The following is a 13123-nucleotide window of genomic DNA, read 5'->3' on the forward strand; positions in this document are numbered from 1 at the left end:
TACCAAAGAGGTTGGAATTAACAGACTCGCACCAACGTTTTTCAACCGAAGTGATCCCATGATTATCATAAGAAGATCTATTGTAGTTTTTAGCATTATTTCATAAATTTGTCCAGGTTGTTGTCTACACTAACGATGCACAAATCAGTCAAATATACAAGACAAACTTATTATTTTCAATTTGCAAATTTGCATCGCATTTTTATCGAATCCTTCCGAGTGTGAGATACATCGTTTTTAAAAATTATGCTTGAATTCCCCGACAAGATCGGTGCATGCAAACATTTTTTCATAGGGGTGCTCGCTGTATGCTCATATTGACAGCAGTGCTCAGAAGCTATCAGCATAAATCAGCTGTTTTTGTTTGCATTTTTGACAGTAGCGCCCCTTCACGTTTCATCCGCACTTTCCCCACACATGCAGACGATGCACCCTCGACTAGGTTTCGATTATGAAATCAACACCGCGAAAGTTGTAATTTTTAATACTGTTACGTTAAAACGTTAAACGTCCCCCATTCGTGTAGTGAAATGTTCCGAAGGGTTGCGAAATTTGCAGTCCCCGGAGCGGGCTTCATCTCGGCCGGCTTGTTCCCGTTCGGCACCAACGAAAATGACCGAGTGGAGCACACGCCAATGCAAAAAATGCTTGCCGAAGCGCCGGGCGATAAACAAACCGGCAAGGATCGACTCTATCTGATGTTCAGCATCGAGTAAGTGGACTGGCTCTGGGGGAAATTCTTGAGAATTGTTAACGGGAGATTTACGCTTTTATTTACAGCGAATTCGGTCGGGTGTCCAGCGAACTGAACTCAATCTACCAGGCGGGGTTTTTGGGCTTTCTCGTGGGGGCATGCTACGGTGGGTTCGTCAATTCCCGTGTGGCCTACATGAACTTCATGGAGAGGAATCAAGCCACGGCTTTCAAATCTAGCTTTGAAGCTAAGGTAGGTTTTCCAACATTTGGGAGTAGTATTCAAAACTTAATGTAATTCGTTAATTGCAGCGCAAACTTCAAGATCAGGTGACCGTTACCTTCGCCAAGGGAGCATTCAAATGGGGCTGGCGGTTAGCACTGTTCACCACTAGTTACATGTAAGACTTATTGAATAATTATTATTATAATTTAATTACTGTGTCCAATCGGTTGTTCAACATTTCGCGGTTTCTATGCGTATCGCGATTGGAATTTCTATGAGAAAATTTGCTTTTTTGTGCTTTTAAGCTCACAATTTTATTGAAATCATCACACATATTTTATTCAATATGATCAAATCCTCTAAGGTATTTCATCAGAAATCACATCAAACTCGTCTCAAGTTTTTCATTATAATTAATTAAAAATTATCTTGCTAATTCGAAGATTCACATCATATTTTTTCAGGGTTCTAATCAGAATCTTATCAAGATTCTCATTAGACTTCTCTAAGCATTCTCAGACAATCCTCCCAGGGTTTTTTTTTTCAAAATCCTCTTAGGATTCTCATTAGAATATACTCAGGATTTTCACCAGGATCCTTAAGGGATGCTTGTCAGAATCCTCGTAGATTTTCGAAATTCGCTTCAGAATCCTCTCAAAATTCTCATTTGAATCCTTCCACGATCTATTAGCATCGAGGCCGAATTCTCATCTGAATCGTTCCAGGAATCTTATCGGAATCGCTATAGGATTCTTATCAAAACTCTTTCAAATTTCTTTTCAAAAGAATGCCGCCCAGATTGTCAACAGAGTTTTTTCCAAGATTCATATCAGAATTCATTCAAGATTCTCATCAGAACCTTTCAAGTATTCGTATCAGAATCCTTCGAGTATTCTAAATGAAATAATTTTTACTGAAATCTTTCCAGTATTATGTTCCTTCGTTTGTTCTCATTGAAAATATTCTTGGATATCCTCAGAATTCATCCTTGATTTTCATCGAAATTCTTCCTGTGTTTTCATCATAAACCCTCCAGGATTCATATCAAAACTAGCCACGATTTTTATTCAAACTTTCTACGATTCCTGTCAGAAACATTGCAGAGATCTGAAAGCAGAATTTTCATCAGAATTCTTCCAGGAATCTCAAAAAGATCCTTTTATGATTTTTGTTACAATATTTCTGAGATTTTTATCAGGAACCTTGCAAGAATTTTCCCAGAAACCTTCCAGAGTTCTCATCAGAAACTTTTTCAAGTATTTCATTTGAAGCCTTCTTGGATTTTTATCAGAATTCATTCAGGACTCCTATCAGCTTCCTTCAGAATTCTCATTCAAATCATTCCCGGACTCTTAATAAAATCGTTTGAGGATTTCCGAAGGACCCTTCCAATATAACAGGAATTTCAAAAACAAAGCAATGATCTTCCGAAATCAAGAAATTTGTTACTATACCTGAGTTCCGTCATAATGTTTGACCTATCCTAAATAATCTTATTTAGCTTCCGTTAAACTAGCAAAATTGTATAGTTTTCTGGCGAAAGCTAGAATTTTTCACCTAATATTTTCTGATAAGAGCTGCTGCTGTGAAGAATTTATGGAAGAACTTCAAAGCAATTTTCGGTTGAACTCCGGAGGAACTTCCGAGGAATTGCTTGATGAAATCCAGGAGAATTTCGGGAAAAAGGAATTCCGGGAGGAACTCTGGACGATTTCTCGAAGAATCTAGCAAAATTCTCGGAGTAACTCCAGAAGAATTCCTAGGAGAAATTTCTATATTCCCCTTTGAAATTCGAAAAGGAAATCCGGATACCAAAACAAAAAAAAAACAAAGGTATTTCTGGAGAAAATCTTTGAAGTAATTTCTAAATGAATTTATAGACAAACTCTCCAGTGGAATTCCAGGACGAAATCCCCGGAGGAATTGCTATTGGAAATCCTCTGGGGAATTAATGAACGAAATCCCCGGAGGAGTTTTTGGAAAAAAATTTCCGGAGCAATCTCTGAAGAAAATCCCCGGAGAAATTCCTGGACCAAATTTTTGGAGGACATTCCATGGAGAGTTCATGGATAAAATGTCTGGAGGAATTTCATAATGAAATCCCCGGAGGAATTCCTGCTGCAAATCCCTAGAAACATTCTCGAAGGAAATCCCCGGATGAATTCTCTGAAAAAAAAAATCCCCGGTGGAATTTCGAGAGAAAATGCCTGAAATCTCCGAAGGAATTCTTGTACTAAATCCAAAAAGGAATTCCGAAGAAAATCCCCGGAGAAATTGCTGGAGGAAATCCCCAAAGCGATTTCTGGAAGAAATCTCCGGAGGAATTCTTGGAGCAAATCCACGGAGGATTTCCTGATAGAAAGGATTTTCTGGAGAGAATCCTGAGAGGAACTCCTGGAGTATATCCCCGGACAAATTTCTAAAAAAATACATACCAGAAGGCATTCCTGGAGCAAATCCCCGGCATGATTTTTGTAGAATAATCAATATGTTATCCAGTTTTCCTGCAACGAAGTATTAGAAGCTATCAATGAACTCGATGTTTCGAAAGGCCAGGGCACAGACGCCGTTCCCCCTCTCCTGTTAAGGAATTGCTCTACTACGTTAGCTGACCCTATCACCAAAATCTTCAATCGTTCTCTCAGTGAGAAGACATTTCCAGCATTGTGGAAACAGGCTTGCATTGTCCAAATTCACAAATCTGGGAATTGCAGTTCTGTTTCTAACTATCGTGGCGTTTCTATTCTGTGCTGCATGAGCAAAATATTTGAAAAAATGGTGCATAGCATACTGTACAATGTAGCAGTTCCAATCATCTCCAACACTCAACATGGCTTCATGAGGCGCAGGTCCACAACATCAAATCTCATGTCCTACGTTACCACACTATCTCGTGAATTGGAGCATAGACGTCAAGTTGATTCCGTTTATATCGATTTCGCAAAGACTTTTGACACCGTTCGACATGTTACAATCGTCGATAAAATGAAGCATATCGGATTTCCGGATTGGATCATAGAGTGGCTAGCGGGATTTGGGGCAAGTGTGCCACCTTAAGCAAATTGTTCTCTAACTTTGTCTAAAGCTTAAAAATCCCACCAATTTAGCCTTCATGATGTTAGTTTCGCATCTTTTCATAAGCACTATGCCATTTAAAATGGAAATAATTTCAAAAAGTATTAGTTTTGGAGCTCCTCAAAAATCATCCAAAATTACCTAATTTTCAACACTATGGGGCAAGACGGCCACCGAATGAACATCACATATAATTCTACTTGTAATAAAAATTTCCTTATTTCATATTGATATTACTTACAAAGCAGAGACTTATAAATGGTTATTTTTGTTATCATTCAATGCGCTATATATATTAACCTTTTATTACGGAGGATCTGTATAATATTACACTAGATCAGCAATAAAAAAACGGTAAAATATTGATACAGTCATCTCTCCCTTACTCGATATTGAAGGGACCATCGAGTTAGGGAGGTATCGAGTTACAGAACACAAATCCAGTGCAAATGCGATCCAAGGGACCATCGAGTTAGCCATGAAAACCAACTTTTACTATGGTTCTCTAACTCGATATCGAGATACGGAATATCGAGTAAGGGAGAGTTAACTGTAAATATAAGTAAAACAGTTCTTAAAACGCCTAAAACCATGTTATTATCAAATATTTGGAGAAAAAATCACTTTGGGCGCAAAAATGCTCGCTATTCCCGTTCTACACTTCAGAAACCACTACTGGTGCCTCATTTTGGTTCATTATTATGATTATGTGGATGATGTTTACATTTTTATGAATTTCACTCCAACCATTTTTGTTTAACAAATAGGTGGCACACTTGCCCCAAAACGTATAGATTTCAACCAAAATGGATTTCGTATGTGAAACTAAATATTTTTTTCGTCCAAATGCTACAATAACTTACACTTTTGTATAGCTTCACGATGTACAATACGTTTGAAAAATCTGTTATTAATTTACCTCTCACCATGCTATTTAGAAATAACGAAATTTTATAAAAATTCACTGAAATCTGATTGTTCGATTGTTCGATGAAAGTCGATGTAAATACATGAAAAATAGAGCAATTTTCGTAAAATTTTGATCATCGTTTTATGAACTATTGGGGACCATATAGTTAAGCTCAAAGATAAAATATATTTTGTAGTTTTTATAAAAATAAGGGGTGGCACACTTGCCCCAAATTCCGCTACGTTCGTATTTATCAGACCGATCCGCATACGTGGTGATCAACTCTGCGAGATCGCGATCGTTTGCCATCACATCGGGCGTACCTCATGGTAGCGTTCTTGGACCGTTGCTATTCAACATATTAGCTGTGTTCAACGAGCTGCTCGAACTTGGTTGCAACCACTTGCGAGTCAGCTTTTGGTGTTCATTGAGCCACTCCAAACTACTTCGAGTCGCTCGGGTTTGTGTTCATTGAGCCGAGTCCAACCAACTCCGAGTCGCTCGAAACAGGTTGGAAGCTAGAGTCCGAGCTAGTTCAACCAGCTCGCAGTAGCTCGTGTTTTTGACGTTTAAAAACGTAAACATTGAGAAAAAAAGCAAAATTCCAAAGCGATACGCATTGTTAAGTGCGCGAATTTTTTTTTCACGTGTAATTCCGGTAAATTAGTAAAAAGAGTAAAAAGAGCGTTCATTGAGAAAGCAGCTTGGAGTTGCTCGAAGTAGCTTTGACAGTTATTTGTTGACAAAAAATACGAGCTAGTACAACCAACCCCGAGCAAGTTCGATCAAAGTCATTGAACACAGCTATTTTTAAACGACTTAAGTCTTCTACTGTCGTCGTTCGTTCTATCTTTTGCTGACGGTATGAAAATGTACCGTACACGGAGAAAACGGAAAACCCATATTTGAGTATTTTTTAACTTACTTTTGAGTTATTTTTCTCTCCCTATTTCATTCGCTCCTTCTATTGTTGTCAGAGAGCGAAGAGCCAAACAACCCAAAAACCGAACCTTTGTGCGTTACCTCAAATTTGAGTAAGTGGCATAGTACTGGAAGTTGAGTTATTTGATCTGCCGGTTGAGTGGAAAGAACTTAGCCAGTAGGTATTTTTTCGCATGGCTGCAAATGAAAACAACTTCTACCCCATCAACTCAAAATTAGGTTAACGCACGAACCCCCGGAATTGAGTGGAATGAACTCACTTTTGAGTACTTCATTTTCTCCGTGTACAATAGAGTTTAGTGACATTTGAACACACGTAGACTAGCATACGCTCGTCATACACAGTTTGTTTTTGTTTTCCTCAAAGAAACTTGCACACGCTTTCCAGACTCATCAAAATGCATATGGAAATATTACCCAATTTGAAAAATGTATACCTGGATTCTGGGTGTTTTTCGAGACAGAGTGCATATTGTTTTCCTCTAAGGTTCACAACTACATCTACACCAGGGCACCCATACAATTAGGCGTGATAACCACTATATTGAGCATTTTGCACCTTATTAGACTACTGTGCAGATAATATTTGCACAGTGAACATTTACACACCTCACACATCCACGTTATTTAGAGTTTGACAGCATGCTTTGATTCTAACTTTTTTCGTCTTTGTTTTGATTTGGGGGAATGATTAGAATTAGAATGACTTTCCCACTGACGAACTAAATTTACTCGGTCCAGCAATGCAATCCGAACATTGCCAGAAATGACACTCAAAGAAAGATACAATGGCTTGTGCAGAATGTTTACCCGGTATACCTCTAGATGACGAGTTAAGTTCGATCCTCGATGTGAAATAGTTGGGTGAGCCGTTGGGCAGCAACGAGGATCAAGTTGCTAAAAGCTCTTCCGCTAGGAGGAATGCTGAATCGCCAATCGATTACGCCCTGTCTCTGCGGAAACGGCTCTGATTCCGAAGACGATTTAGATGATAGATCATTAGATAACATCTTCACAAAGAAAAAAACATATGCCCATCCCATTACAGCTGCTGGCTATTGGCTGCCGTTCGCGATTTTAAGACCCAGGAAAAGGGAAATAAGTTTGTTTATGGGGTGTAGCTGGCAATACGGTAGACACTTTTCTATACCAATGCTGGTTACTTTCTTAGAAATATAGCTAAAAAGAAGTTTTCATGCACTCTATTTCAGTGCTTGGAATTAAAAAACGTCATAAATAGACCGATGCACGAGTTCACTAATTTGACGTTTGAGCGGTGCCGAGTTCACTCGTTTCCATGGTCACGTTAATAACACGGCACCGCTCAAACGTCAAATTAGTGAACTCGTGCATCGGTCCATAGCTTTCGAGGCATACGCCTGCTGATGTTAGTGAGTGTGCAAATTGTCTCTAGCACATGAACAATTTCATTAGAATCTAAAAATTCGTGCAATGGTCAATATTTTCGCAGCTGGACTGTGTTGCACTTCAAGAGGATGTTAATACGCTGCTGATATGGTGCGGTGATAACGGAATGCGCGTCAACGGTACCAAGTGTAAGGTTATTTCCTTCAGTAGATGCAGTGACAAAACCGTTTTTGAATACTCAATCGATTCGGTTCTTCTGCAAAGGGTGACGTCTATCTGCGACTTGGGCGTTATCATCGACGAAAAGCTAAAATTCAACGAACACATAGGGGTTACCGCGGCCAAAGCCTTTTCCGCTCTTGGATTTATTCGTCGGCATGCTGCAGATTTCACAGACATTTATGCACTGAAAATTCTCTACTGCTCACTAGTACGTAGTATACTTGAATACGCTGCTCCCGTATGGTGTCCTTATTATTCTACGCTGATTCTCAAAATTGAACGTGTACAAAGGAGATTCATTAGGTTTGCACTACGCAATCTTCCGTGGAATGATCCCGTCCATCTTCCGCCTTATCCAGACCGATGCCGCTTGATCGGTTTGGAGACTCTATCACAACGACGTGTTTCGATGCAGTGTGTGTTCATTTTCGACATCATTCAGGGCAACATCGACAGCCCTGTGCTCCTTGAACAAATCCCTTTGTACGTGCCACCCCGTCAGCTTCGTTACTCCTCGATGCTGGCAGTACCTCACCATCGGACAAATTATGGCCATTTTAATGCACTTGACTTTTGCCTACGAGAATTCAACAGATTCAGCGATTCGTTCGATTTCAATGTGTCAAAAAATGTTTTTGTTAATAGGATAAGAGATAGAATTTAAGTAAAGTACATAATATTAAGGCTAAGTAGCCCGTCATTCGTTTTGGCAACAATGATGACTTTTCAGCATGCATTTTAAAGTGATAAAACTCAGTCTTGATAGTTTATTTTGACTTGAAAAAGAATTACTGTAAGCGCTGACATGCATAAAGTATGCTGATACTTTTTCAGCTATGTCAGTGCAAAACCAACTGATTTTCTTTGATTCGAAATCGTGAGATGAATTAGCAACAATCATTGACGACGCGTACAAATTTCAATGACGGCCTACTTCGCCTTAAGTTTTCAGTCTGTGTGACGTGTAGTCAAAGACGGTGAATAAATAAATTTCCAGAACTTTAACAGTTGAAAACATTACATTTATGACGTTTGTTTAGAATTGAGTTAGAAATTCTAAAAAACTTTTGACCCACTTTACTCTACATTTAGAGACACCTCCTCAAGGCAAGCATCGTTGTGAACTCCTACAGATATCCTCGGTATTTTTTCCAGTGATTCTTGACGCCATTTTTATAAAGATTCCTTCATAAATTCCTGCACGTTTCATTCCAAGATTTGCTTCGTGAATTCCTTTAAAGATTATCCCACGAAAATTATAAGGAACATTTCCACGAATGCATCATAAAATTCGACTAAGGATTCCTCGTGATTTTTTTCCCAGGAATTTTCTCCAGAAATTTATATAGTAATTTCTACGGCATTTCATCCAGGGATTACTCCTGCAGTTTCTTCCGATGATTTCTTGACTAGTTTCTCAAGTGAATTGACCATGGATTATTCAAAAGTTCATGCTATTTGGTATTCTTTTCCAATATACACTTTAGCTTTTTATTCTAAAAAATCATTCACAACCTCTTCACAGGTCTAGAAAAACCTTCCAAAGATCTTTTCAAGAGTACAATATTTTTCACCAGAAGTTTCATCAGTAAAATCTCAAAGATTTCTTTTGGGGAAACCCTCCGGACTTGATCCTAGAATTCCACTAACTTCTGAATAATTTTCTTGACAATATCCTGGAAGAATTTCTGAATGAATTCTTGAGAGAATCTTTGAAGAAATCTCTGAATATATTCTTGAAGGTATCCGTAGATGAATTTGTGGTTCTTTGAACTAAATTCTGATGATGTTCTTAGAGAAATTTCTAGTTATTTTTTTTAAAGTCCTAAATGAGTCTAAAGTCTTGATGAAAATGATTTCCAGCAGGGCTGAGGACTACCTTGAGAAATTTCTGTAAGTATCTTTGAAGGAAGTCATAAACTCTGTAATATTTTTGGAGTTATCTTTAGAAAAAATTCTAGTTGAATTATTTAAGGTATCCTAAATGATTTTTTTAACATACAACCTGATGAAATTTCTGGAGAAAAACATGAAAAATTACATAGAGAATTACCATCAGTGCACCAGATTCCGCTCATTTAAGGGAAGTTATGTGTTCAAATGTTTATTATAAAATAACTATTGTGTCGATCAATACTATTTTTATGTCACAATGTAGCTCCAAGTATAGGTTATCAGCGGCGAAATAAAAAGAATTTAAAAAACCTTCATACAAAAATAATTAATTGAATTTGTTACTGCATCTAAGTGTTCCTATTTCCGCTCACGGTAAACAGATTTCGTGACGAACTTACTTAAAAAATGCATTATTTCGAATTTCGTTATTTATCCTGATAGTTTTTGATGGTCAAAACATAGCTACTACTGCAATAAAGAAGAAGGCTTTATACTAAAATCAACGTTTTTTTTTTTAATTTTTTGCATGAGCGGTTATTGGAATACACAAAAAAACTAGTGATCCAATAATCGCTCACGAGGTCTTGTGTTTTCAATATAAAGAATTATTATATCAAATGAAAATAATGTCAGACGTCTTTATTTGAAAGTATTATACGAAAAATCAATTTTTACACTAGTGAGAAATAGGGGTATGAGCGATACTGGTGCACTGATGGTACTTCATGTAAAGTAATGGAAGCCGCGAAATGTTATTCAATCGTGCAATCAAATTACTGAACTATGGATTAATTCTTCCACAGAGGCATCCAAACGGTCATTTCGGTCTACCGTGGTAAGTCATCCATCTACGAGTATCTGGTGGCGGGCGGAACAACCGGTGCGCTGTACAAGTTCAGTATGGGCCCGAAGGGGATGGTTAGCGGTGGACTGGTGGGCATGGCCTTCGGCGGTATTGCCGGATTGGCATCGCTGGCCATACTGCGAGCAAGCGGGACCACCATGGAGGAAGTCCGCTTCTGGCAGTACAAATGGAAGGCCAGTCGAGACGAGGCCATCAACGAGAGTTTGAAGGTGCAAAGTTCGGAGGAATCGGATCAACTGTTGGACGGTCATCATAGAAAGTTTGGTGCGGCGAATATAACGCTGGATAACATTGCAGCTGGGCAGTCGAAAGTGGACAGTTCGGTTAGTCAGAAAGATGTGCCTGTCACAGAGAAAACTGAGAAAAAATAAAACAAGCTAAGGTAAAATGGTTCTTTGTATTTAATTCTCTTCGAAAGTTCAATGAAGACTTCAATGCAGTGTGGGCACATGGCCTGAGGATTCAGCTTTTAACTTGCAACATCTTCTTTCGCGCTTGGATCTTCTCGTGTTTTAATCGGAGTTGCAATAGCCACGCCGATCCAGACATATCGTCCTCGGTTTTTGGTTTTACCGGTTTCACTGTAATGGGAAAATATATGATGCATTGTTAGTATAATAAATGGTAAATATTTGGGAAATTTTATGCGCCACTTACGCTGATCGGATTTGATGAATATGAAACGAATTCAACAACACAAAAATACACATAGAATGGGCTCTCAAGAAACATAATTTCTATGTTGTATCTTTAATGAGACTAACGAGTTGATCCTAACTGTATCCATTAAAGTTTTAAAGATTACTAATTTGGTCTTGTTGGGCTTCAAAAATATTTTTTTTTCAAAATTTTCTTAAACATTGAATCTGTATATATTATGATGTAACTAGATCAGGTTAATGAACTCGTATTTTTTTGTCACGGTCGCCATATTATGCCACTGGCTGGATGAATATTGAGCAGAATTCCAATAATATATATTTTACTCGTTATATCATAAGTACAGACTCACTTGAAGAAATATGTTAATACTCAATCGAATATTTAGTATACAGAGTTATGGATGGCCCATCGGGGGACAAGACCCTATTATTAGGGGAAAGCGGGGCAGTATGGTCATACGGGGTGAAATGGGTCACCTTCCATTTGAGCTTAAAAAACAGTTTTTGACCTCGATAACCTTAGGACCTTATAAAGTATGCTTCAATTAGCCACCAACGTGAAAACCACGCGAAAATATGATTTTGTACTTCATATATCGATAAAAATCTGAAACGTTGATGCTACTACGAAAATCTTATAAGATTTTGGATGTAAAAATAAGCTTTGCATAAAGTTTTGTTTATTGTTTTCAATTTTTTTCACAGCAGTTCGTTCTTTCATTATTTAATGGCATTATGTGCACGAAATTGTATAGATTCTAAAATAAATTTTCAATAAAACATAATTTATATGAAACATCTGGGAACGGGGCAATATGGTCATAGCCGGTCAAAGCTATCTTATCACAAAAATAAATAATCAAAAATGGCATGTAATTTTTGCAGTTTCATTGCAATATTGTCGTTGCACGTGATTTTAATTAAAACTAGAATTTTTAACTGGTTCAACTTATTTGAACGATAATGTTTGAAAACTGAAGCTCTTAGAACCATGATTTTTTGAACGGTCAGCAAAACATACAATTTCATGATTCAAAACAGACTTCAACCCAGTTTTTGTACTTAACTCTATCATGTATACTGCCTTTCTTCTAAATTAAGCCTTACGAACGGTTTTCCATTTAAAATAATAGGACTTAGTATGGTGGCTCATATTGCCCCGTAGGGGGGACCATTTCGCCCCGTATAGTGTAGAGTCACACACAAAATAGTGTTTTTCAAAAATGTTCCCAACAAAATTCTAAGTAATTTTTTTACCAAAATACAATTGTGGTATGAAAGGAAATACTTCAAACTACAAATTAAGCTTATGAATCGATTAAATTGTATTTTGTTTCTATGCATTTCAAGAACTTTTGCTTAGGTGGACCATACTGCCCCTATTGACCCTACGCTTTATTTAAGTGGCTTTTCGCTTTTGTCGAGTTCGCCACTCAATTATAGAATCATAACTGAATACCTTAAAATTAGACGTAAATGACTTAAATAAGAAGTGAATGAAACTAGAATTATGCAGTAAATTAGTCCTGAATTTCATTGATATGAGGTGAATCTGTTATAAATAGCTTGACTATGAAGTTAATCATATTGTACTCGGGGCCAAGCTAATATGTGTTTGCGAAGTTTGTCATCATTGTATGTTGACTGTTCTTCTTCTCCTTGACATTATATCCTCACTGGGACAGAGCCTGCTTCTTAGCTTAGTGTTCTTCCACAGTTATTAAGCTTTCTTTGCCCAAATTTGCCATTTTCGCATTCATATATCGTGTGGCAGGTACGAGATACTTTATGCTCAGGGAAGTCAAGGAAATTTCCATTACGAAAAGATCCTGGACCGACCGGGAATCGAACCCAGACACCTTCAGCTTTGCTTTGTAACCACGTACTTCAACCACTCGGCTAAAGAAGGCCTGGTGTGTCAACTAAGAATAGACCAGCTGACACACCCAAAAAACTCTAACCATATTTCAGCTAGATAAACTATAATTCAGCTAGCAATGTTACTTGTGCATCTTGTCCCGCCTTACCCTACTGTAAAAATGTCCATAATATTGTAGAAAAAAGTGAATGAATATCTCACTAAAATTTATTTAAAATTTTAGCCTTCTGTGATTCGACCTTTTGCATGTTTCGGTCTACCACGAAAAATGGAAAAAGGAGAAATAACGAACGATACTTTCGACGAACCGACCTGGCTACAAAATAAAGAATATGATTGAAAACTTAACCAATGCCAGGACCAATGAACTCGGACGAGTGAGTAT

General features: G+C 37.8%; 1 protein-coding gene across 1 annotated transcript; it reads left to right on the forward strand.

Moving 5' to 3' along the window:
* Positions 1-343: 343 nt before the first annotated feature.
* LOC5576842 (RPII140-upstream gene protein) lies at positions 344-10585 on the forward strand. The gene is made up of 4 exons (XM_001662900.2): positions 344-712; positions 781-946; positions 1006-1094; positions 10136-10585. The coding sequence occupies exons 1-4, from the start codon at positions 531-533 to the stop codon at positions 10566-10568; spliced, it is 870 nt and encodes a 289-aa protein (XP_001662950.2). The 5' UTR covers positions 344-530; the 3' UTR covers positions 10569-10585.
* The last annotated feature ends 2538 nt before the right edge of the window (positions 10586-13123 follow it).

The sequence above is a fragment of the Aedes aegypti genome, chromosome 1, assembly GCF_002204515.2.
Source record: "Aedes aegypti strain LVP_AGWG chromosome 1, AaegL5.0 Primary Assembly, whole genome shotgun sequence".
NCBI lineage: Eukaryota > Metazoa > Arthropoda > Insecta > Diptera > Culicidae > Aedes > Aedes aegypti.

What these genes read in the sequence shown, in the direction of transcription:
- LOC5576842 (XM_001662900.2), top strand. Translation starts at nt 531, where the DNA reads ATGTTCCGAAGGGTTGCGAAATTTGCAGTCCCCGGAGCGGGCTTCATC. An exon ending in TATCTGATGTTCAGCATCGA is followed by an intron (nt 713 to 780) that starts GTAAGTGGACTG and finishes TTTTATTTACAG; the next exon opens with CGAATTCGGTCGGGTGTCCA. An exon ending in CTGTTCACCACTAGTTACAT is followed by an intron (nt 1,095 to 10,135) that starts GTAAGACTTATT and finishes ATTCTTCCACAG; the next exon opens with AGGCATCCAAACGGTCATTT.